Here is a 26,907-nt window from a genome sequence, read left to right on the forward strand (position 1 = left end):
TTTTTTTATAAAATCATATTAACTTTGTAAGATCATCAGTATGATCCATGGTCATCAACCATTGTCTAATTTGACATTAGGTAGGGAGGATTTTTTTCTTCTTTTTTTCGTTGCACTGGAGCTGCACAATGGGCTAATAGAGACGGTCTAAGAAACATTTCTGAGGATGATCCGAAGACATGCCATCACAATTCTGATCCTCTGCATTAGGAATAGCTCTCCTGCTTTGGTAGCCCGACGACCTGCGCGTAAAATCGAGTACTGTATAATCGAACAGTTAACAAGGACCTATACCGAGCACTCTCTGTACTTACACAAACTGATCAAAATTGTCACAAAGCCGCTTACTGACAGCAGCCAGTGATGCTTGATTTCGGTGTACTTCTGATCACTGCGTCTTTATGATCAGAGGCCGTAGTAGCCCAGTGGTTAGAGAATCGGACTTAGATCTGGAGGGGCTGGTGTTCGATCTACGACTCCACTAAGACCTACTGAGCATGTGATATACGTGCTCGTAAAATCTGTGGAATCGAAAGTTTGTGGTCGGTTGCTGAGCAGAAATCATGGGTACAGGGAACTGGAGTAAATTTCCTTCCCCTTCACATTTATGTCTAATTTGAGGAAGTGACCTTCACAAAATTGTGATGACATGTCTTCGAATCATCCTCCGGGATGTTTTCCAGACCATCGCCAATAGCCCATTGTGCAGCTTTACGATCAGTCCAGTGCGGGACTAACTTGACATCAGAAATCGTGGTATTGAAAAACTAATTCCCGAATAGTTCGAAAATCAAACTGAAATCTGAATTACAAATTAATTATTTATTTTGATAAAAAATACACAGCTTTTCAAAGCAAATAACTTAATTTGTGCTTTATATATTTGTCTACTTATTTAATTGTTATTCATAAAATAAACAAAATTTACTTCAACTTCAATCTCTCTACGTTTGAGACGAGCCTCCTGATCTGACCACTCACAGCATGTAATCTGTCTGTCATGGATGAAATAGGTGGGACTTAAATGAGTTGTTTGCATTTTGCAGACCCGGCTGTCTGCTACGTCAAACATTCATCCTTTTTCTTTTCAAATCTGGTTTTATTCAGAAGTAGTTGAGTTATGAACAAATTCTTTTAAGAAGTCATTTAACCGGTATAACTCACATATACTTCTTCCAGTAGTCTTACATTAGTACTCTCGCGTATCATCTAAAAATGTGCGGTGAGTATTGTGATTTAGCTAAACTTTTAAAATTTATAACGCTAATTAATACTAACCCTGCTTGTAGACAAAAAAGAAGTAACTATCTTGAACTTAACAAAAACAATATCAATTCGTAATAAACATAAAATTTGTCCTACTTATGTTATTAATTAATTAGTCTTAAATTTTGGTCGTTATTTACATGCTTAAAATTACTCTAATCCTTTTTAAATATCTGCTTTCTTTAATATGTATATTTGAAAAGTTTGCTGTAAATATGTAAAGCTTTAAAAGGTGTTTTTGTATTGCACATTCTTTCATAATTTTAATTTTGGTAATACTACACTCCCTATTGAAGAAAATTTTAGTGCTAGTACTTAGTTGTTAGTTTAAGTATTTAGTAACTGGGACATTAAGAATATTTTTATTTTTTAAAACAGTTTTCAATATATTTTGTAAAGCTGTGCAGTATTTAGAATAAAGTTTATACAACCGTTAGTATGTAATTTAATTAAATAGTGATAAAATGAAGTTAGGGAATTGTAGACTTATATAAAATGAGAGATTTTCTGCAAGCACATTGTATTCACATACAATGTGTAATTATGTGTGTATACTTCTTGAACCTACTCTACAATTCAGTATATTTAAAATAATCAGAACTTGCTTTGTACACTGAGTAATATTAATGAAGTTTCTATGAATGGTGGGAAAAAAATTTCGAACCAGTCTTGTGTATTATGCATTTCTAGTAATTAGTTAAATATGTCAATACTGAACTGTACTGTAATTTTTATGAAGTTTTTTTTAAATTGTTTATATATATTTAAATGCAATTTTCTTTTTAAATTTATATTTCTGAGCTATTTAATGATTACTTACTGTCAGTTTAAACTATTCAATGTTTTGCATTACGGAGTCCTTACATTACTGATGGTATAGAACTTTTTTACATAGACCACCTGGCTAAATAGGTGAGCATTTGAGGGCCACAATTATGTCAAAGGGAAATTTAATTAATTCTATGAGCTAATTTAATGAAAAGGACTGGAGATATTATTCTACTATTAAAATATTTGTTAAATATATATAAAACCTTATAGTGTAAAAATATTTAAACTTATACACATTTTTACTATATTTTTAAAATACATAATTTTAGCTACGTATAAATTACTTTCTAAACTACTTTAACTATTAAACTATTTTAGCTACTCTTTTGTTTTTGACGTAAGCTCTTAACCCACTGGCAGTTTAGAAAAGGGGTAAAATTGGGAGGATGTTTCTCCCCCATTACACTATTCCCCTATCTGTTAACATGGAAAAATCGGCTTTGCTAGGCAGACTGCTGCATAAAATAAGACTTTTCACATGCAGAACCGTCAGTGGATTAAACTACATTTATTTTATCATAAAGAAAACTTCTTTAAAAAATTTAATTATGTGTTAATTAAAAAAAAAATTTCTTGAGTAATATTCAAAATTTTGGGCTATAAAGCAAATTGGCACATTTATAATATTAAAGGGTCATATGTAGTCTTTGAGCTGAAGGTTGTACTCCACTACGATATACTTTATGAAAGTATTTTTCATTTTAAATTTTTTGACAGTTGAATAACGTTATAAATACTAACCAGTAGAAGTGTTATTCTTTATACTAAGTCTTTCATTTTAATAAATTATAGAACATTTTTTATTTCAGGAATCTTTGCATACTTGAATTATTTGGAGCCTCGTACTCGAAAAGAAATTTTGGAGTTTCTAATTAGAGGTTTGCAGCGTCTAGAATACAGAGGCTATGACTCTGCAGGTATAATTCAAAATCAATTTAATTTTCAAACTGTCAGGCTTATTACACAAAAGAGCAACTCCATGTTGGTGGATGTTTAATTTTGATAAGTTTTCTTTTTAAAAAAATTTCTTCATTTATAAATATTTAATATTTTTTAAAAATTATATGGGATATTTTTCAATTACCTAACATTTTTATGCATGTAAGAGAAAAGGATGAAATTTATAAAAGTTTTATTTACAATTAAAATATAAAATGTGGCTGATACTATTATGGGTAGGACATGGAATAAAATATATTTTATTTTATATATAAATATATGCATGGAATTAAATATATTTTATTTTTATTTTTCACTTTCTATGAGCAATGTTTTTGAAATTTAGTGAAAAAAAAAATCAACAGGAATTTTAAGTACAAATGAAATGCGTATAAAGAATGGCAAATAGAGAAAAAGCTCCTGTGACTAATATTAAAACATTTGTGACTTTTGCTTAATACGCACTATATTAAAATTTTAATATACTTTATTTTAAACTACAATCTAAAATTCAACTAAGAGCTAAGAAATTTGTTAATTGAATAATGCTATTACGTGTTTATTTTTCTGTCTTTTGTATTGTGGAGCCACCTGAAAATGTACAAGTATTTTGGTGTTTATAGTTTATCAACATTAACATTTTTTTAAGTAAGATTTATATCGAGAAACTAATAGCAAGTTATAATCTAGATTAAGATTGTGATAGACAGTCAAAGGGTTGGGTTTTTTGGTTAATTTTCTTTTGGAAAAAGTTCATTTTCAAAAAATAAGTCAAAATAAATTTCAATGTTTAACATTAACTTTATTATAACATAAGAGATATATTTACAGACGTGTGCAAAAGACTCCATGGAGTTAATTATTTTTTAACTGCTTTCAGCTTTTTGCTGCTAATGCATGTAAATTCAATTTCAGATTTTAAAGAAAAGTTGCATTGAAAAGCTGTGCTGAATTTAAAATATAAGACAGGTTTTAAAACAAATAATTTTACTTTCTATTATAATTAAATTACAACATATAGGCCATTGTATAATTTATTCTGTCCTGCAATTGAAAAATAAGCTTAAACATCAGAAAATTCAAAATTAGAATTTTATATATTTGGCATCTTTATATGGTAAACTACAAAAAGTTGTCGAGCCACTTTTCTCGAAATCAATCGCGAAGTAAGTTTTTTTCAATTTTATGGCAGTAACATTCTAACTTTTTTTTTTATTTCTTCAGTGTATTCTTTGAAATCCTACTAAAATTTTATTTTGAATTTAAAATATACTAACAAATGGTATTTTTTTTTCTTTCAAAAACTAGGAGTTGCTATTGATGGTGATGCTGTTGGAACATCTATTCAAATAATCAGACGAAGTGGAAAAGTGAAAATGCTTGAGAATGAAATTTGGGGTAAATCATTGCTGTTAAAATCTTAAATTAATTTGTCAAACATGTTTAAATTATTCAAACTTTTATGTTTGAAAATTCTAATGTAATTTCCATATGTTATGCATCAGATTAGTTTTTATAATTTTGTAGATTTTTAATTTAAAACATTAAAAAATGAAATTTTTTTCTATTTGATTATTTTCCACAATAGGTTATTTATATTTGAGTAAATTTATTTTTAATAATTCATAAAATACATAAACAAAAATTGCTAATTGTTTTATGCTTTTTCTGCATAATTTCAGTTTTAAAATTTTATAAATTACACAAGGAATTATATTAATTATATGATATTAAAAGATATTGTTAAATGCTTATAACTTAGCATAGATAATTTTTAGTCACTTTTTAGGTTATATTTTCAGATACTAATTAATGTGAAACTTAAGTGCATTCTGGCAGTAAATAAAATACAGAACATAAGGGCACCAAAAATCTCTCAATTGCATACTTTCAAACTATCTTGTTTTGAAAACAAGTTTCTTAGAAGACCAGACTTTTATTTAACATAATCCAAAAAAAAATTATTTAATTAAAAAAATTTTTTTGTATTGAGCTTCCAAGTACTTAGATTTTTATTCTATGATCACTGCTTATATTTAATAATTGGGTATTTAATATAGTTTAACATTTCTTTCAGACGCTACTGATATTGATTTTAGTCAAGAGTATGATTCCCACGTTGGAATAGCTCATACTCGTTGGGCTACTCACGGTGCTCCCAGTGCATGTAATAGTCATCCACAAAGATCTGATCCTTCAAACGGTAAGCATTTAAAATCGACCATGTTAAATTTTTTTTATGAAATTTTATGTGCATTTTAATTGAAAAAAATTTAATTTTGAATTGAATTAACGCTTGCGTGAATTTATATTTTTTTGTTTTGTTATATTTACTAGGTTATAATCTGGCCAGATAGGAAGCAGTTCAATATTTAGTTATAGTTTGAAAGGATTTCTGTTGCTTATTCACTTAGAAAAAAAATCTAAATTATACGTTAAAAAAAATTAAAAACAAACTTCAGCAGCTAATGTTTTTACATATTAATCCATCGTATGTTTTAATTTTAAAAATTTCTAGTGATTTATTGTTTTACTTTGCAAATCTAATTTTTTGTATTTTGCAAAAAGAAAAATGTGAATTTGTTAAAATCTTGCTTAATATAATGGTAATTATAATTGACTTGCACTGACTTTAAAATTGTGTTCTTTTTGTTTCAGAATTTGTTTGTGTTCATAATGGCATTATTACTAACTACAAAGATGTCAAGAAATTCCTGGTATTTATTGTTTAAGTATTGGAAATCATATTATAGAAATTTGTCCAAATTTTGTCTTGCTGATACTTTATTTTTCATTAATTATTTTAATTGTAATTTCTATAAACTTTAGAACTAAATGAGTAATAAAACCTATTGAGTGTTTCAAACTTAGTTTTTGGAATCATTTGATAACCACATTTGAAATGTTTGGAATGAGAAATGCATAAAATTGAACAATTTTAGATTGAAACATTTTTATGAAATAAATTATATTTAAAAATTAACTTAATCTTATTTTTGGAACCATTTTATAAATTTAAATTAAAATTTTTGATATATAGAAAAATTAACTAGAGAAACTTATTTATAAAAATTATACATCCCATTTTATTCTTTCAAATTAAAGTCTGTATTTGTATTTTTACTGTTTCTTATAGCTGAATATTTTATTTTCAAAATTTTATTATACTTTTATCCCAGAGAGTTTTGACAGCTTTTTTAATTAAATTTTATTATCAAAACAATATAGGCTTTCATTACTTAAATTTTCTAAGTGACTACATAGTAATTAATTTTAAAGATGGTAACATTTATGTTTTAAATTATCGATAAAATTAATTGTTTCACAGAGATCAAAAATTTGTATCTACAGGAGACTTTTTTTTTTCTCAATATTTGACCACCCTTTTTTTCCAGTAGCAGTACTACTGGTGACTACTAGTGTTTGTAGATAAAAGGTAGAGCACTGAAAAATTGTAGTAGGTGCTTAGCAACGGGTGGATGGTGTATGTACAATTGAATTCTCACAAATGTAATGCTGATGTTTTATAAACTCATTCCAATTTTTTATTTATGTTAATTTATTTCTACTTTATCTAAGCATTCTACATAATATTTAGACATTTATAGATTGACAAATGTACATAGGAAATCAAAGCTATCTAAGTTAGTATTTCTCAAAATACAAATGTTATTTTGAATAAAAATTTTGTTTCAACAAGGAGGCTTTTTATGTTATCAGCAATGGATGAAATTCTTATGTTCTATAAAATACTTTCTTTATATGGAATGTAAATGTATGGCAATCTGTAGTCCAATTTTTATGCCATTAAGTTCCTCAGTATTTCTTAACAGTCAAATTTTACAGAAATTTAGAATCACAGAAATTACACACTTTGCAAATATTTGCTTTAAAAAAAATTCTAATTGCTTTAATTTAATGTTATATGTTCAAGATAAAAATTTAATCCATTTTTGTAGTTTTTTCGAGTAAATTACATGAATTTTACCCGCAATTGTTTTGTGGTTTAATTTTAATTTAATGTAGCTGAAGTGCTAAAATGGAGGGTATCTTCCTAACCAAAAAAAAATAATAAATAATTGCCGTACACCTTTACAGAAAGTTATCTTGAGTTCCTTGTTAACTTTTTATTTTAAATATTTGTTTTAAATTTACTGTAAGTCAAATAAATTTAATTTTATTAATATTTCCTTGCAGCTGAATCATGGACACAAATTTGAATCTGAAACAGACACTGAAGTTATATCAAAATTGATTCTACACCTTCATCAAAATAATCCTCATTTGTCTTTTAGAGAACTTGTTGAACAAGTTATCCTGCAGCTGGTAAGTATTGTTTTTGCTGTGAATTTGTTATAATATTTTATTATTGACTTATCATTTCATATTCTTTTTTTAGGAAGGTGCATTTGCTCTAGTATTTAAAAGTAAAAAATATCCAAATGAATGTGTTGCAACTAGGTTAGTTCACTTTCTTATATTTTTGTAAATATGTAAGTTTTGTAAAATATTGACCAATAATGTCTTAAGAAATTTTTTCCTTTCAATTTTTGATTACTACTTTTCGTTGTCTAAAATTAACAAAATTAATTTTGTTCAATTTCATGGTATACTTTTTTAATTTTAAAAATGTATACCATTCAATTTTAAAATGTCTGTATTAGAACAAAACTATACCTTTTCTATAAATATATTAAGCTTTTTAGTTAGCATTCAAAAAATTTAAAAAATTTTGTACACTAATTGTTATTGGCAATATTATTTTGTTCCTGTACTTAGATTTTATTTTCTACTATAACTTAATATACACATAGGCTGTTGTAAGGAATTTAAGACTTTCTACTATAATTTGAGTATTTTGAGTGTTAAATTTTTTAAACTTTTTTTAGGCGGGGAAGTCCTTTGCTTGTGGGCATTAAAAGCAAGACTACTCTAGCTACAGATTATATTCCTGTATTATACAGCAAGGGTAAGAATGTTGCAGAAAATCATTTTAATTTTACATTGAAAAATATCAGTGTTTAATAATTTATGTTTAGGAAAATCAGTTTTTACTATAAAAATTGAATTCATAACTGTATTCTTAACTGCACTTCTTAAAATATTAAGTGAGCACTTATTTAAAATGAAACTACTCTTTGCATTTTTATTCTTTAATGTATAATATCTTTTTATTCAAGAGTTTTGTGTATTCTATATTCAATCTGTATTTCTAATTGTGAATGTGATCTTTATTTCCATGCATGCTTCTTTTCTTCACATGCACGCAACTTCAGATCTGGAAAAACAGAGCATTCAAGGTACAAAATTTTTTCAATCCATCCTTCAAGCTTTGAAACTTTATTAGAATAATTTATCTTTTTTCAGATTTTTAAGTATTCTGAAAGAATGAATATTTTTATGTAAAACTTAATTATTTTACTATCATTAAAATATTCATTATAAACATCTCTAAAAATGTCTTTACATCAATTTATAATGTAGACATAAATCTGAATGTGTATTTCTAAATTTTTCCTTTTAATGAAGGGTTTTAATTTAAGTTTTTAATTTTCAATTCTAAACTTACTAATGTTATGAATATCTAATTCTTAGTTTTCTTAATAAATTTTACTAATTTTTTCTGAAAAGTTTTGTCTATTAAACTCTTGTAATGTATAGGAATGTTAACTCTTGTAACCTTATGTTTCATACTAAACTATGTATTGTTTCTATTTTCTGTTTTTGTGCTTTGTTCTAATCTTATTTTGATATACCTTCCTTTCTCACCCTTCCTGCATGTTGACATCCTATGTTGCACCTTTGTCTCTAGATGACAATCAAAACTCAGGTACTTTAATTTATTTTTTATTCTCTATGATGAAATATTGCTACTTCATTTTTTATTATATAATTCCTCTTTATAAAAGAAATAAAGGCTAACTTTGAACTAGAGTATTGTAACATAAAGTTTAAAACAGAAAAGAAAAGCAATTTCAATATTGTAAACAAATATCCGCAGTTGCATGCTACAAAAAATTGCATGACGAAGTTGCATCTAATCATTGACTACTGAAACTAGTAAAAAAAAAAAGCAGCAATGCATTGTAAGTCCATCATACTGAAAATCTAGAGAAAAGTATTTTCTTTCTATTTCCAGTATGAAAGTAAGGAAAAGGAGTACTTTATTTTCCGACAACTTGAAAGTTTTGCCCAGTCAGTCTTTCCCAAGATTTACTTTTTAATTTCTTATTATAAATCTTACCACTTTACCCTGCCTAGATTTGTCTGGTTCCTCTATACATGTTGCTGGTCAATTTTTTCTACATTAACTTGCTGCAACTTGATTGAGTTCAATTTTTTCTTTTATCCTTTGTATCCTCATTGATATTTGTTTATAGTACTGAAACTGCTTCTTTATTTGTGTTTTATGTTTTTGTGTTGCTCAATTTATTATCCTGAAAATTACTTAACTTTAAATCTGAGCCAGATATTGATAAATTAAGTTAGAATGTTGCAGAAATATCAACTTAGAAAGTTTAGAAAGGTCAGGTGCAAAATAGTTTCTTTTTCATGCTATGAAAAATACTATCGGATAACAAGATATTGTTTGATGTAGATAGATGATATTAAATCTCACAAGTTTAAGAGAAATGTAGATTACTTGAACTTCATTTTTTCTGGTTCTGTATTATGTCAGATTATCTTTTTCCTTTGTTTGCAAATTTTTATTTTATTTAAATATGCAGCCACAAAATTGTAAAGAGATTCCTGTATGAAGTATATAATTAGTTTATCGCTTATCTCATTTAATTCCATTCTCATTTAATTCCATTTAAATTTAGGTTCTTTTAATTTTGTTTTTTGTACCGTTCTTGTATTTCCTTGTAATATAAGAATGTGACCCCATTAATCTCTTATGAAGCACGTTTCAGTTAAATAAAAAGCAATATTTCATTTTTCTATTTAAAGTATTTAAGATTTTTTTTTTTTTTTTCATTTCTTCTCTTAGATGTTTACCTTTTAATTTTTTGTTCAGTCTGTTTTGTCTGTCAGTTTGCTTATTGTTTTTGTTATGAATGTTATGTTATGGAATATTATCTAGTTTTATTAGTTCCTGTCATAAAAATTTGTTAAGTTAAAAGATATTTCAATAGTGAACTTTTATGTTTTGTTAGCTTTTAGTCACAAAAATGTATTGTTAAAATCATAAAGGAGTTATGGTAATTGTTTTTGGAAACTGAAGAAAAATTTCTTAAAATTAATATGCATTGACCATACGTATTGTTGAGACAAAAAAATGGCTCAGTTAAAGAATAACATGCAAAATTTAACAGTTTGAATTTATAATTCTTGTTTTGAGTTTACTAGACGCTTTTCATGTTACAGTTTAAAGTAACTCTCTGTAAAATATTTATTCATTTAACCGATGGTAAGCAGATCTAAAAATATATTTCAAAAAATAGGTTGCAATTTTATTAAAGTTTTCTGTTTTTAGCTTGTGTCTTGACAATTAACGAACAAGTTTTTTAAATATGTGTTATTAGTTTTGAATTTGTGTTTTAAGTTGATAATTTAAATTTAATAAAATCAAATTGTGAAGTTAATTAACATGAGGTTCAATTTTTCTTTTTTGATCCATTTGAGTTATTTGAATGGAGAGCTAAATAATGCTTCAAAGCTGATAGTAAAATTAAACCTTAATATACTTTTACTATTTTATTTCTATTATGCAAAACTCTTATCTTGTGCTAAGTTTTCTTCCAATTCTTCAGCTTTGTCTAAACTGTTCCATTTTTTTTTTGTAAAGTTTAAAATATGTTAAGCATTATAAAAATGTCTTTTTTCCAACAACAAAATATTAATTTTTTGTTTCTACAATTTAGTGCTGTACACTTTAAATTAAATCAGCGCTTGGTGAAGAATTAATGATTGTACAAATATAAAGCTCTATACTTAAAAATTTTCTTCTGTTATTGAAAATTAGCATATAAGTAAACTGCATTCTGTATTTATGATACCATTTTCTTAAGTTTTTATAACTTGTTATAGAAACCACTAAAATGTTTTTGTCAATGTATGCCATTGAGTATTTTAATATTTTCTTAATAGTTATTCAATACTTTCTATAGTGTTTGTGGATATTTCTAAACTAAGCAGCCAGCTAGTTCATTTGAATTAAATATATCAAAGTTTTGTTTGTTTTGAGTGTTACTAATTTTTTTTTCTCGTTATGAATGTGTGGTTTAGATATGCGCTCTCATCAAACCTCCCCCTTACCTGCTGGTACAGTGCAAGCTCAAGGTATTCCTCGATCTGATTCCACCACAGAGTTTCATCCAACTGGTGATGATAAAGAAGTGGAATATTTCTTTGCATCAGATGCTAGGTAATTATTCATTATTAGAACATCTCCACTGTATTTTGAAATTTCTGTTCTGGAATATGCAATATAGTTTGTAAAAAAAGAAATATTCCTAGAGTACAGTTGTCAAAATGCAGAACACTATGATGCGAGCTTGCATATTATAAATTTTAAAAATTAAATTTTTTATTAGTTTCAAATGAAATAACTATCATATGGGTGCAATTAGGTAGTTTTTTTTTCAAAAAAAGTTACATATCGCTGGTTCAAGGTTAAAAAGACACTTCTGCACTCACTTCTTAATCAAATAACATGAGAAGTGAGTGCAGAAGTGTTGTTTTAACTTTGAACCAGCGATATGCTAGAAAGTATTTTTAGCCTAATACTAAACACTTTAAATTTGAATTCTAAGTTAACTTTAGAAGGCATAGATGGTTAGATATTTTTGATTTAATGTTATTTTAGTGTTTTACTTTGTACTTTCATTAAAAGCAAAAAGCTGCATCATTCTTTCTAACTAAGCAAATCAGTATTCTAGTTGCATTTTTACGTCTCTTTACTGCATCATAATCTCTGGGGGAACTATTACTTCTATGTAATGATAAAAATATGCTTTGAAGTAACTAAAATATTACTCCTGAACTGGTATGGTTCTTATTTTAAACTTTGCTTTATTGTAATAAATTTCTCAAAAGAATTATAAGTTGATCTATAAATTAAAAATCTTTTATTTAATAGTACAGTAGCTTCTACAAGTTACAAAATCAAATTTTTAATATATGTATTTAAATATGTAAAATTCACATCAAGCAGTTTCTAAAAGAATTCTTTTTGTTCATGTCAAAAATCTTGTACATTCTAGTTTCAACTATTGTACAAAAATGTGTTAAAAGTTACTTTTAACAAATCAGTATTTCACAAAACATTTAAGTTCTAAAAAGATTAATAGTATATATACAATATTAGTTCATCTATTTTGGATTTTCTGCATCAATATTTTCTTGCTTCAAAAGTAAAGTTCTTGCTAGTAAAATAAAGTTCTGCAATTTTGTGTAAGCTCTAAAAGAGCTCATTCAAAAAAATTTCCATATTTTCATTTTGCTATTAAATTAACTAAACTTGTAATAGGTTGAACACATTTTATAATCATCGTTGAACAGCCGACCCAATTTTTGGGTTTACGATTTCTAATCGTCAACTCCATAGCCTTGTAATTTTGATCCCAATCCGGAAGACAAGGGAACTCCTGGAACAAATTTGCCTTTGTAAAGGACTTTTTGATGTAACTGACCTGCATTTGCGTTACATGGAAAGGAGTCCATGAGAACCCCCAAGGGGTCGTCTACCGCTGAGGATATTTTATGTCAGCACTGTGGCCAGTGCAAGCCAGTTGCGGGTTCATTTCTACCAGTCATCGCTGGGGATTCGAACCCAGTTCACCTCATTGGAAGGCGAATGCTCTATCCCCTAAGCCATTGCGGCTCGGGTTGAACTCATTGTAAAGTACAGTCTAGTAACATTTACTCATGGAGAACATTTATTAACGTTTAAAACAAAATACAAATTTATCGCATGACTAAGAAGCCAGTTTTATACTTGTTGTGTGCTAATGTATTTAAGTTTTTATTTTCATGGGACTTGTATTCTGGCAAAAGAATCAGTAATAAAATATTACTCTTGTTAAAAAAACTGATCTTTTTAATCTCTAAAATTTTAAGGTATTTTAAACAATAGTCATCAATTACAAATTCATTTACTTTGGAATGACATTAATTTCTCATGAGAGTCAAATTGATCCCCAACGTCAGTTTTATGTAAATCTAAAATTCTGCTTTTTGTGAAACTAATATGTAACTGAAGTTTATTGTTAAATAAAAAATAAATTATAATGTGGTTTATAATAAAATTAAATTGTAAATTTTATCAAAAATGTTAACATTTAACTACTAATGGAAGACTTGTGCCGTGGCACTAAAAGGTTTAATTTAAAATATATTAAAATGGCAATTAAACTTATGATTTTCAATTTCAGTCACCATTGAAAGTTATAACCATGGAGCAATCATTCACTTCAATGAGTTGAGAGTAAAAATAAAATAAACTGCACATTAATGCCATAGAATAAAGAATAAATATTGTCTAATCTTATTACTTAATCAAACCTTATCTACTTATATTAGGTTATAATTTCAATTAGCGGAACTTTTTAGAAAAGAACTCGTGAATTGTATTGTTAAATATATAAAATTATTTACGATAAGAAAATAGTCTGTACGATAACTCGTCAAAGTCATTAAGATAAAACAAATCAATGTGATTATCAGTGTTTAGGGAAGAACCAGAATGACTGTTCGGTAACTACCCCTGATGTCTGAATCCAATCTCCACCCACTCATGAGCCTTTAGATCATACTTGAGGTTATGCATATCATTATGTGACTGGGTGGCGCAGTTGGTTTGTCGTCGTCCTTCTGAGCCCAAGTCTGCGGGTTCAATCCCTGGCCCAGACACCGGATTTTCGGGATGTAGAAAATACTCAGCGCCCATGCCGTATAATTATGCGGCATGTAAAAGATCCCTGGAGTGCCTTATTGGCTCTTGGCATTTCTGGCAAAATTAAATTCCTAGTGCACTTTAGCATCCAAATAGTCTCGGTGCTGCCATCTAGTGTGGCAGAAACTAGACGTCCACATTAACATGACCATCGGTATCTCACCCATTGTGGTGGTCCTGAAAGAGTGGATATCACTTCTAGAGAGCACACTAGGTCTGCTTATTGGCAAGACCGATTGTGCAGCTCATTGGAGGAAAAGAAAACATATCATTATTGCAATTGAATATATTATTTTGGCATAAACATTAATTACCATTTATAACGAAGCAGATAAATTTATTGGAATCCCAGCAAATTTTTTTATGGCAACTCAAATTAGACCAATAGAACATTTTTATTAGTTGCAATATATGTAACACAAAATTTTTTTTTAGTGCTGTGATTGAACATACTAATAGAGTAATATTCTTAGAAGACGATGATGTAGCAGCTGTTAAAGATGGAAGTAAGAATTCAGCTTCTGTGAAAGTAGATTTTGTTTCCTTAAAATAGATTTTTTTAAATGTTTACTTTTTAATTTTAGATCTGACTATACACAGAATGAAGCGTACACTTGATGAGTCAACTGCAAGAGAAATTATTACTCTTAAGATGGCAATTCAAGAAATAATGAAAGGTTTGTTTCTAACCTAATTGTTCAAGTATTGAAAAATATAAGAAAAATATCCTTGAAGGTCATTGAAAAGTCCTTTTATTTTATTTTTAAACTGAGTGGGAACTCTGGGGAAAAAGCTAGGAAGCCTAAACTAGCTTAATGGTCTATTGGCACATAACTAGTATTAAGTTTGAGAAAATGAACTCAATGTTTGTTTCATTTTCACAGCCAGAGTATCATTATTGAACTTTTTTTTAAGAAAAAAATAGTATTACTAGAATAGATGTGAGAAAAAGGCGATATAAACTTTATATTCTTAAAATTATTTCTTGATTGTGCATAAATCTTATTTTCCTAAGCTGGGTAAAATAAGTTTTTATTACTTTAATACTAGCTGCTTAATATAAATAACTTTTTAAAGAAAGAACAGATGCTTAATTTAAATTTTTTTTTGCTTAAAATTTTTGGGTTAACTTACAATAATGGAGTTAAATTCTTTTGCTAATTTTTATCATCCTGAATTTCTCACAACCCTAATATATTTTTTAATGATTTAGCTTGATCTAATAAAAATTTTTGCATAATCATACCTTGATTAGATTACAATAATTATCTGATGTTAAATCATTTTTTTTACAATTATATAGATGTATCATATTTATCTGTGAAAAAAAGTTTCATATTGTATTTTGTGCAAATTCTGACAAGTTTTTAGGTATAAAGCCTATTACAAATAACAAACAAAATATTTAATAAAGTTAAGAATTATCTCCAGGTTTTTTTGCTGTACCTCATAGTGATTTGTCTGGTGTTTATACTTTAAAGTTTTCCTTCTGAGACTGTTTTCATTTTCTTGTGCAGGCTTACCCAGTTTCCAAAACTTGGATGATAATTTTGGCTCAGGATCATATATAGAAATAGTCTCACAATGTATATTTTTCAGGAAACATTAGAAACACAGCTAAAATGTGATTTCTCATTAATTTATTGCTTTAATTTAAAAAAATTTCACTGTTGCAAAATTACTGCTCTGGAAAAATTTCTCTTCAGGTCATAACTTTAATGAAATATTCTTAGACTGTCAAACTGTATTTTAAGTTTATCAGACAAGTCAAAGTTAAAATATTTTACGTCAAACATTTTTTAAATTATCTATTGTGATTTTAATAAATTAAAATTGGGCAAGCTTTCTTTTAATATACTTTTAAATAATGCATTTCTTTTAGGCAACTATAGCTCCTTCATGCAGAAGGAAATATTTGAGCAACCAGAATCTGTGATTAACACAATGAGAGGTCGTGTCAACCTAGAAGCTGAAACAGTTGTGCTCGGAGGCATAAAGGATTACATACCCGAAATCAAACGATGCAGGAGACTTCTTCTGATTGGATGCGGTACCAGCTATCATAGTGCTGTTGCTGTAAGTACTGTTTGCAAAAATATACTGCTTGGCAAAAAACCCACCACATTTCAAATCTCATTTAAAGTGTTATGCAAGTCATATTTAGTTTAGTGGAGTTATAAAATGTAAGATTTTAGATCCGATTTAATTACTTATCCCTCTGGATGGCCGTATTCAAGCTCTATAGCAAAATTACCTGTGAGCAATGGCACGTCACTGACGGTCAGAGACAAGCTAAGGAGCTGAATTCTCACTGTCCTGGTGTACATCAAAAAGAGCTTTTAAAGCTTAATAGAAACAATTTGAGGAAGATCATTGGTCTTCTTACTGGACACTGCATCCTCAGGAGACACCTATACATAATGGGAATTGAATCTAATTCTTTGTCGAGGTTATAATTTTTAAGAGGAGACATCACGACATATACTTAGTGATTGTGACGTCTATTCTTAAAGATTTGAGCATATGGGACATCATTGCATTAAGACTTGAGGACTGCAAGATGTTTCTGTAAGGTGTTTGCTGAATTTTATTTCAGCTATATGGCTTTCTTGCTAATCATGATTTAGGGTTTGGGTACAATAGACCTCTGGTCGATGTGCCTTGCTCTTGGAGCTGGCCAACCTCTAAGTCTATGGGTATGGCTTGTATATACCTAACTATTTTATTTACTCAAGTGATTAATGCAAATAAATGTAAAGATATGCATACAAGATTACAAATTTTTTCTCTCATTATAATAGATATAGAGAAGAATCTAGTAAATTTCATATTTCCAAAAATTAGCTTGAAATATTTCTTATGTGCAATATCTGATAAATGTGACATTTAAAACCCATTTTGGAAATTATACTTTTTTTTTTCAATGTTAGAATTTTTTACATTTTATTTGTTTGAAGTTGCTTGTACATTTTATTGTAGACATTAAATGCATGGCATTAAAAAAACTTACACAACGAAATAGTGTTATTTAAGTTTAAGCTTGAACCTAGAAAACAAAATCTGAATGACCTGTAAAATAATTTACCACGGTAACTATTTTTTTCTTTTGTAAAAATAATTAAATTTTGAAAGGCAAATATTGTGAACCATAGGTTGTGCATCTTTTTGCATAGCATTTTAATAAAATTCTCGGTTACGTATCTTCAAGATAAAATTAAGAAAACATTTTAAATACACCTTTCTTTTTGTCCTTCCTCGAACTAATATGATATGTTTATTTTTAGACCCGTCAAATTCTGGAGGAATTGACAGAATTGCCAGTGATGATTGAACTTGCAAGTGATTTCCTTGACAGAAATACCCCTATTTTTAGGGATGATGTATGCTTCTTCATATCTCAATCCGGTGGGTATTCATTATAGATTTTTAGATAGAAAGAAATTTTTGTAATACTCAGTGAGATTAATAATCAAATGTACAAGATGTGATTCAGTCATTATCTGTAATTTTTTAAGGTCTCTCACTTAGATCTTTTAGCATTTATTTTAATTTCACTTATCTATGATTTGTTACACCAACCTTTTTACTTTTCATTTGTCAATTTGTCCGTAAAATATAAATTTGATTTGAAAATGAAGGTGAATTTTTTTTATTGCAAGCCCACCTGTTTCTGTGACTTAAGTTTTGAAATTTAGAAAAAACTGAAACTTTAATTTATTTTTTCATCACAGAAACTCAAAAGAATAAATTTCTCATTTTGTTCAAAAATTTGAAGTAATTCAATACTATTTAATAAATCCTAGCATGATCTTAAATGTGAAGAATTGAACGCTTATAAATATCACTTGACTTGTTTGTTCTAACAGGACTAAATGCATGTTGCTAAAACATGTTCTATTAATCACTTCAATTTTGTATATGCTAGAGAGTAGAAACTAATTGCTGATTCAAAGGATCAGTAAGTAAAATTTTAATTGTCTGTTCAGGTCTCTATTTTTTAATACAATAATTTATAGTTTATTTAGTCAGTTATTCAATATCGATGTTTTGTGACTACTTTTTAATTAAAGTGTTTAAAAAAAACTTTCAAAAGATTCTGGCTAACAAAAAAAGAGATTACACACAAATGGAAACTGTATATTAACAGATTCTTCAATAATCAATCGACATTTCGAACCCGGCATTTTTTAACTTCTGCTGCCAGTCTTTAACTTCTGGCATTTCATCTTAAAAATCCAAATTTCTGTTTATCCGACATATGCGCAAAGCAGAAACTGAAATGTCTTGTTCAAAATTTCCACTGTAAACCTAATCAGCATACCAACCCTTTACACTAAATTGACTATTTTAGGGTGGTTCAATTTAGTGTTCTCTGGTCACCATTAGTCTCTAGACTTTGATGTATAATTAGCTTTTTCTTTTATTGCAAGTTACTGTATCACATTAAAACCCTAATGCACTTTATTTGATTAGTATTACCAGAAAATATGGCTAATTGTGTTACTGATCATGTTTCCAGCTATTCATATTTGAGAATCTAAATTCAAACGCTTAAGTTAACTTCAAATGAGTTTTTTCCCACCTGGAAAATAGGGATAAGTCATGGAATTTGGAAATAGTTAGTTTGATTTGACAAATGCTAAGAATACTATCAACTACTAAGTAACTAAAATGTTTCTCACCAAACAAATTACCTACTCAAAATTTTGTTTTTGCCCATTTGGCAAGGAGCTGAATTTCACAAAGCCATAGCATATCATAGTATTGTGTAGGAGTGCACAACCTATGGCCTGAGGGACAAATGCGGGCTGCCGCCTGTTCATGTGCGACCCGCCGGAACTTCTGGAAGGAATAAAAAACTTCAGTTTGGTCTTTGTTTAAACATTATAAATTTTCTTTTATTAAAATATTTAGTTCAAATTTATATTACTCTTCAAAATGAGTTTTTTTAGTTTTGTTTTGCACTTTTATTCTGTAAGCTTCTTTTTCGTTAAAATTTATATCCTACTCAATTAAAAGTATTAATTTTTTGCAAATATGTTAAGTTTACTGATAAAAATATTTGGTGCTTAAAACACTAATGTTTAGATAAAAATTATCATAGTTGCCGCTAACGTGACTAAATATGCGTGCAGCCCTTCATTAATCTGCATGCTGTGCAAGTGGCCCTTCTCTCAAAAAAGCTGTGCACCCCTAGTATTGTGACTTAAAAAACTTTCAACTGAAAGGTTATTTGCTAGAATTCAGAACAAATTGAAGGTAAACAAATAAACTTTCCAAGGTACTATATTCTTATTTTTGATTTAAGAAATTTATTGATGTTTTATAATCTCTTATAAATTTTATTAATTTTCTAAATCCTCTATCACATGGACTTGATAAATAAATTTTATTTTACTGTTTATGAATGAACAGTCTAGGAACAATATTTTTCAATATTTTAAACTTTGTGAAATTTACTGAATGTTTAAGAGAAACTGAGCAAATTATATTTTTATATTAAAGGGGAGACAGCTGATACATTGAATGCTCTTCGTTATTGTAAGCAGCGTGGTGCTTTAATTGTTGGAGTCACCAATACTGTTGGCAGTAGTATTTGCAGAGAAAGTCATTGTGGAATCCATATCAATGCAGGTCCAGAAATTGGTGTAGCCAGTACTAAAGTAATTCTCTTTTGTAATAACTCTTGAAACATCTTTAGACTATTGCTATTTTATTAAAAGCAATTTTTTTTGTGTATTTTATGCTAAAGATTTCGAAATCCAAAATTTTTTCTGCTTATTAATTTTTTTCTTAAGACAAAATTTTTAACTGTTGTAAAAAAATTTTACTTTTTAAATATTTGATTTAGTATTTTTAGATAATCCCCAAACAAAGTATTTTCTAAGTATCTATTTTTTCCTACTTTATTAGAACTACTAAATTTTCTCATTTGTTTACTTTTTCTCAAACATGTTAAATTCATTTCAATATTCTAAAACCATTTTAAAGTAATTTCTACTAAAACTGCAGTTGATGAGTAAGATTTTACAAATGTTTTCTTGTTTGGGGGGAAAATATTTAAAATTTATGTAACAGAAAACACATTTAAAGTTTTTGTACAAATGAATTATTTTAAAACATTTATAATTTATTGTGCTATTTCTAATTTTTAAAAGCTAAATTTTTTTTAGGCTTACACAAGTCAGTTTTTATCTTTAGTGATGTTTGCTTTGGTTATGTCCGAAGATCGTATTTCTATGCTTTCCAGGAGAAGTGAAATTATAAGAGGTCTTAAGAGTCTCCCAGGTAATTTAAACTTCATTTTATTTAAGTTTGAATATATTGTTGAACTTTCATTTTATTTTTATAACTGTCAAACTGCCGTCCCAATTTTGAGTTCCAATGTTCAACTCCGTATTCTTGTAATTTTGAACTTGATCTAGAAGACAAGGAATTTTGCCTTTGTGGAGAACTTTTTGATGCAACTAATCCACATTTGCATTACATGAAGAAGAAAATCACAAAAACCTGCCACAGTTAGGTTGACGGCAAGAGGACTCTAACCCATGATCTGTCTACCACTGAGGATATTTTTTCTTCAACACTGTAGTCCGTGTGAGTTGGGTGCAAAATTAGTTTCGACCAGCCATCGCTGTTATTAGAGCCCGGTTCTTCTATTGTAAGGTGAATGCTCTGTCCTCTGAGCCACTACGGCTCAAACTTTTGTATTCTAAAAACTTAGTTGTCCACAATTGTGTACCTTTACCGAGTTGCCATGATCTGGAAATTTTTGACACTTTCTCTGCGAATTCTGCTCCTGCATGTTACAAAATTCTTGTTGGTAGTTTGTGTCAATAAAACTGATCAAATGGTAGCAAGCTGTATATTATGTTATCACTTTTTTTACATAAAATATTTATTTTCTCTCAATAAAAAAAACATTGTTCATTGGAATAAACTTATCACGAATTGGGAAGTCAAAAATGGTTGCTAAAGAAATAAATCTTAACTGATTTTATTTTTATTGAAAACCAATTTTCAATTAGATGCAGAATAATGACCAGACTTTAGGTAGCAGTGAGCATATTAAGTGGTGGAAAGCTTTTTAAGCTTTTAAAAAAATATTTCAATTGTAATTTATTCAGTTAGGACTGGAATGTTTGTGTATTGCTTAAGTGGAAGCTCAATTCAAGCGCTTTTCTTTTTGCTGTGTACCTTTTGAGGAAACTTAACTATTTTTTATTTTTGTTTACCTTGTCAAGGCAACTGTTTCAATATGATTTGGTTTAACATTAGTGTACAGTGCGCAAAAAACACCTTTAATAACTTTTAATCTAATGATTGAATCTTTACATTTTAGGACTATCTTAATGATTTGAGGAGAGGGCTTCAAATATGCTATTTGAGATGTGATGGTTCAGGGGATAGAGCGTTGGTCTTCCAATGAGGCGAGCCGGGTTAGAATCCCAGTCTATGCGAATTCCGCATCCAGCTGGCACCGGCCACAGTGCTAACGTGAAATATCCTCCGTGGTAGACGGATCATGGCTTAGTCCCCTTGCAGTCAGGCTAACCCTGGGAGGTTTCCATGTAACGAAAATGTGGGTTAACTCCATCAAAAAGTCCTCCACGAAGGCAAATTTCTCCCAATATTCGATCCAGGAGTTCCCTTGTCTACTGGATTGGGTTCAAAATGACAAGGCTTTGGAGTTGAACATTAGTAGACGTAAACCCATAAAAATTGGATCAGCTGTTCAACGACTGTTATGAAATATAAAGTAAAATATGCTATTTATTGCAGGTGATATTTTAAGTTACAAAATCAAACTGAAAAAGGTACTTTCTCTGAATGAATATACCTTTTTGTTAAATGAATTCAGATTTATGATATAGCGGTAGAATAATTAAAATATAGGGGGTAGCCATAATCTGAGAAGTATGGTACTAATAGTTTGGTCAAGATAGTGATCTAAAGTTTGGCCCCCTAATTTTAATTTTTGAGTATTTCTCAGTTTTTAAGCAAATTAAAAAATCTTTGCATGCATGTACATGATTATGAAATTCATTTATCCAAAGGTGAATCCATGCAAAATATAACTATACTGAATATTTTATTTGTCTTAAAATTTTTTTAATTGTAAGGTATGTAATTATTTAAATAAAAAGTATCTAATTTTACATGGCAAAATATAAAATTTGAGCAAATTTAGCCAAATAGTTCTGGAGAAACCTTATTTTAAAAATAAGACTTTTTGAAAATCATTTCTCAGGAACTATTAAACAGATTTCGTTCAAAATTTGTATTTTGCCATTTAAAGTTAGATACTTCAAAATGACGTAAAAAATGTATACCAATGTATTCAAAAATATTTTTCAATTCTGTTAAAAAGCTCTTGAGATGACGAGGCACAAAAAATAAAATTTACGTTAGGAGATCCAAACTTTGGATCACTCTCCTGACCAAACTATTAAGACCATATTTCCCAGTTTGCAGAAAAAAGGTATGTTTATTCATTGAAAGTACATTCTTATGTCTGATTTCTTAATTTAAAATATTGTCTTCGCCAATTAACATATTTGGAGTCACCCATTTAAACCATTCAGGTTGAGGCCCAGACTGTGAAGATCTGACCATTAGATCAAAAATTATTCAGGGTGTTGTCAGTTTTTTCCCCCTCACTGTGCATGCATAGAAGAGATAAAAGGCTTAAATTTGATATTTATTCGAATTCTGTAATTGTCTAGTATAATATCCAGTTCAAAACTTGGAAATATTTTAAATAAATCTTGCATCCAAAAATGTCTTACATAATTTGATACTTTAATTATCACTTTTTAAAATTTTAGATCATATTAAGGAAGTTTTGAAATTGGATGAAGATATCAAAAAAATATCTGAAGAGTTGTTTCATCAAAAATCTGTATTGGTTATGGGTAGAGGCTACAACCATGCCACTTGTCTTGAAGGAGCATTGGTATGTACAAGATTTTAATCTCATATTAAATCATTGGAAAAAAATTGTTTGTAAATTTTCCAGTTTCATATTTGTGTGCAGAAACAATTAATACAGTTTTTGTCAGCCATTTTTCAATGTCAAAAAAGGAAGCCTTAAGTTTGTATGCAGACATTTTCTTTAACAGAATCTATTTGTTAAAGCTTAAAACTTATCTAATAAAGTTAAAATAGGTGTTTATTTATTTTGCTATCCTAAAATTTACTGAACTTTTTGTGTTCTCTTAAATAGGTAAATAAAATTTCCAGCTTTTTGAGAATAAATGCAAAAAGTCTAATTTGTCCGAACTATAATGCTAGAGAACTTTTATTGATGCCCACCGAAATGGCAACAATCTCCCACAGTTTGAGCTCCACACTATGGCAAAAAACTTAATCATTTAAATTATTTATTGATCTCTTATATTTTTAAATGACTTTATTAACTTTATCATAATTTGGTCAGTTGTTTTCTCTAGAATGTTGTGAAGATTTTGTTTTAAAAAAATGTTTATAGAAAATGAGAAGTTTTGCCTAAATTGTTCAGAATCTTTTGCATTGGAAATGCTGTGTTTGAAATTTGTAAGTTACATACATTTGAATTTAACTGTGTTAACACTCAAATGAATCCTTTGTTATTTCAGAAAATAAAAGAATTAACGTACATGCACTCTGAAGGTATTTTAGCTGGTGAATTGAAACATGGACCTTTAGCCTTAATTGATGATGCCATGCCAGTTATTATGGTTGTAACAAAAGATCCAGTGTATTCAAAATGCATGAATGCATTGCAACAAGTGAGTCATTCATTTTTACAATATTCATGCTTGGAAGTTTTTTAATAAATGAAATTTTAACATGAATGCTTTTACAGGTGATAGCTCGTGGAGGAAGACCTGTGATAATTTGTGAGAGGGGTGATACTGAAACTCAGTCGCACGCTTTCAAATTTTTAGAAGTGCCTCATGCAGTTGACTGTCTTCAAGGAATTTTGACTGTTATACCTATGCAATTGCTTTCTTATCATATTGCTGTTTTGAGAGGATGCAATGTAAGTATTTTTAAATTAAAGTGCTTTAATAGAATTCTTAATTGAACAATTTTCTCGATAGAACTCCTCTTTTTAACTTAAGTTAAATAAGAGTTCTATGATATTGTCAGTTTTGTACCTGTGGTATAAATAGTTCTTAATTGTACTTTGTTTTTCCCCTTTTTCCAGTTTTGCTTCAAGAATGTTTAATTCAAAAATATTTCTCCTATTTTAAAATTTGTTTAAAACTAAAAGCTCCATTATGGACTTATGTATATTTTTACTATATAGTGTAAGTTTGTTATAAGAATGAAAAAAGTCTGAGATTAAGGGGTTAATATAAATCTTACTGTAATGTATTTTGAATTTATGGTTTTGAGTGCTAAGATGGCTTAAAAGATAGTGCTAAAGAGGCGATGTAGGTCTTTGTCCCTGTGATGGTGGGTAAATTCATAAGATGTGTCCAGCTGTTATAGATTCCAAGCTCTTATCAATCCCAAGTGGTAGACAGATCATGGGTTGCTATGAAATTAATTGTGAGAAATTTTTGTGATTTTTCTCTTAATGTAATGCAAATGAGTTTAGTTAGGTCAGTAAGACCTCTATGAAGGAAAGATTAACCGAATGCCTGATCCAGGAGTTTCTTTGGCTTCTGGTTTGTGTTCAAAATTACAAAGTTATAGTAATTAATATTGATAGCTCAGCGATGGTAATAAAATTAAAAATTATGGGTTTAAAATTTTATGTTCATATTTCAATCTCTCCCAAGCATTTAAAGGATGGTTTTAACTTTTATTTTTAAAAAAAAATTTTATGTATTTATAAAACTTTTTTTAATTAAAGTTTGCATAAAATATTTATCATATGCAAATATTAGCTTTATAAAATGTATTGTAAATATATAAAGAAATTCAGCTTATGGTGAAGCTTTTCTATGAAATATAACCAAAAATTAACTCAATTCCTTAGTAAAAGGAACGGCCTTAGTTTAAAACAAGTTGTAACTATCAAAAAGTTAAAATTATGAGGTACCAAAAATAAAAGCATCAATTTCCAAAATTTCTCTATCTTTGTGCTAATTTGTTGAGCAAAATATTTTTCTGAAAATATACTGCTTTGCTTAAGATACTCTAAATTGTTATAAATTTAAAAGTAAAACTGTATATTTTTATCTTATATTTATTTTTATTTCAAGAACAAAGTAATGAAAATCATACTGCATATATTTTAAAATGAGGAGTTTAACTACTTTTTAAACTGTATATTGGTTGGTGTCGTATCCTCTATTGAATCATATCTCATGGTGTGCTTGAATAGTATTTGCTATCTCTATGGCATTACATGAATATAAATCTTCTTCTGTAGGGTAGTTTAAGAGGTGAAGGCCTGCAGCAACTGCAGGGCAGTTAATAATCTATGGTGTGAGTTCCACAGTAAGACAGTTGGCCCCTTTAGGCTTTCTAGGCATTTCAATCTTTCTAGTGTTAAATATTATGGTTTCAAGGAGTCCTATGGTGCACAATTTTTTATATAAATTTAAAAAATGCATATTAAATGAATAATTAAAAAGCAAATTTTATGTTGGTAAGCACTATTATATAGTTTGCTGGAGATAAATAATGAATTCCACTGAAATTGTTTTTAAAATAAATGTTTATTGTATATTTTCTCTATTCCAGGTTGATTGTCCTCGTAATTTAGCAAAATCTGTTACTGTTGAATAGGAAAATCCTTTTCCATCAAACATTCATCTAACAACTGGAAGATATTTTAAAATATTCAATTTAAAGCTGATTTGTTTTCAGTTCATAATTTATCTACATTTATTTTTAAAAAAATTGTAATTTTTATCGTTGTAAATATAGATTCACTTGTTGGAAAGCATTCATTTCACACTGAATTGCACTTTATGCACAATTATTGGAACAAAGCTACGGGGAATGTAAAAAGCATTTAATGCATTTTGTTTGTAAAGTTAAGAATTTTATTCTATTTTTTTTCTTTTTAACTTTGTGTAGCAGGGTTGTGAGTTTTTAAAATTTGTTTAAATTCACTGAAAAATGTTTAAAATTTTTACTCAATAAAAATTTTATCTTTTAAGTCTTGTATCTGTTTTTATTGTGTGGTTTTAGTTTTCTGAAGATTAATTTTTTGCCATCTTTAAAACCATAGGGATTTTTTAATTGAAAAGTAATTCCTTGACATAATTGGAGTTTAAAGCAAGATTAAAAATTTAATCTGGTAGTGGTAATTTTATTCTTACAAATTAGTCATTTTGTGTTAGTATTGTATAAAATCAATATATATTTCTCTTGCATGGTGACAGCCCTCATTTATTGGCAGCGTTGGCAACAAAGAATTGAAATATCAAGCGTGTAAGCTGTCATAAGCTCAAAGTACCTGTTTACAAATTTCGGAATGAATTTTGCTCACATGGTCAATGAAAAGCTGAAACAATCTAAGCTATAAATTTGGATGAATCTAAAGGTTAAAAGCGAATAGCTCATATCATATATAGAAGTGTTGTATATTATATCTTAGTTATACTTATGCCTCAACAACTTTATTCATTGAAAAATGAGTATTTGATATTAGTGATTTTACGCTTTCTAAGTAACTTAAATTTATTTAACTTAGCTGCGAGCATGTTTGCAACGCAAACCAAATGAGATAGAATAACAATCTTCAGGTGTCAGCAAACCTAAATATGGATTAAGTTTTTTTTAAAGAATCAGCATTGTTAAGTTTTTTAATACTTAAATTGTAATTTAAATTATTTAATTTAAGTTGGATATTTGAAATGTTTAACTTTCAATTTTTTAATTAAAAATACAACTTTCTACTATGATCCATGTAGTTTTTTTATGCATACGAGAAGCTACTCACTGATAGATATAAATCAACATTGTTGTTTTCAAAGTAAAATTTAAAGGGGGGAAACAAATCTATGTTTATCGACATTTGTTTTGTA

The 26,907-nt window shown here is 28.3% G+C and overlaps 1 protein-coding gene across 3 annotated transcripts; it reads left to right on the forward strand.

Annotated features, from left to right (window-relative positions):
* The first annotated feature begins 926 nt into the window (after positions 1-926).
* On the forward strand, positions 927-26,036 carry LOC107450521 (glutamine--fructose-6-phosphate aminotransferase [isomerizing] 2). Of its 3 annotated transcripts, XM_043042028.2 has the most exons (21): positions 976-1,222; positions 2,907-3,014; positions 4,345-4,434; positions 5,114-5,239; positions 5,695-5,753; positions 7,234-7,362; positions 7,436-7,497; positions 7,926-8,005; positions 8,313-8,336; positions 8,849-8,866; positions 11,266-11,404; positions 14,369-14,439; positions 14,518-14,610; positions 15,816-16,009; positions 17,218-17,338; positions 19,439-19,596; positions 20,107-20,221; positions 22,762-22,889; positions 23,551-23,703; positions 23,781-23,957; positions 25,616-26,036. In XM_043042028.2, the coding sequence occupies exons 1-21, from the start codon at positions 1,216-1,218 to the stop codon at positions 25,658-25,660; spliced, it is 2,097 nt and encodes a 698-aa protein (XP_042897962.1). In that variant the 5' UTR covers positions 976-1,215; the 3' UTR covers positions 25,661-26,036. The 3 variants fall into 3 exon arrangements, with proteins under 3 accessions (XP_042897964.1, XP_042897963.1, XP_042897962.1); XM_043042029.2 differs by lacking the exon at positions 8,849-8,866 and having other exon boundaries at positions 947-1,222; XM_043042030.2 differs by lacking the exons at positions 8,313-8,336; positions 8,849-8,866 and having other exon boundaries at positions 927-1,222.
* The last annotated feature ends 871 nt before the right edge of the window (positions 26,037-26,907 follow it).

This window comes from Parasteatoda tepidariorum, chromosome 4 (genome assembly GCF_043381705.1).
Source record: "Parasteatoda tepidariorum isolate YZ-2023 chromosome 4, CAS_Ptep_4.0, whole genome shotgun sequence".
Classification (NCBI taxonomy): Eukaryota; Metazoa; Arthropoda; class Arachnida; order Araneae; family Theridiidae; genus Parasteatoda; species Parasteatoda tepidariorum.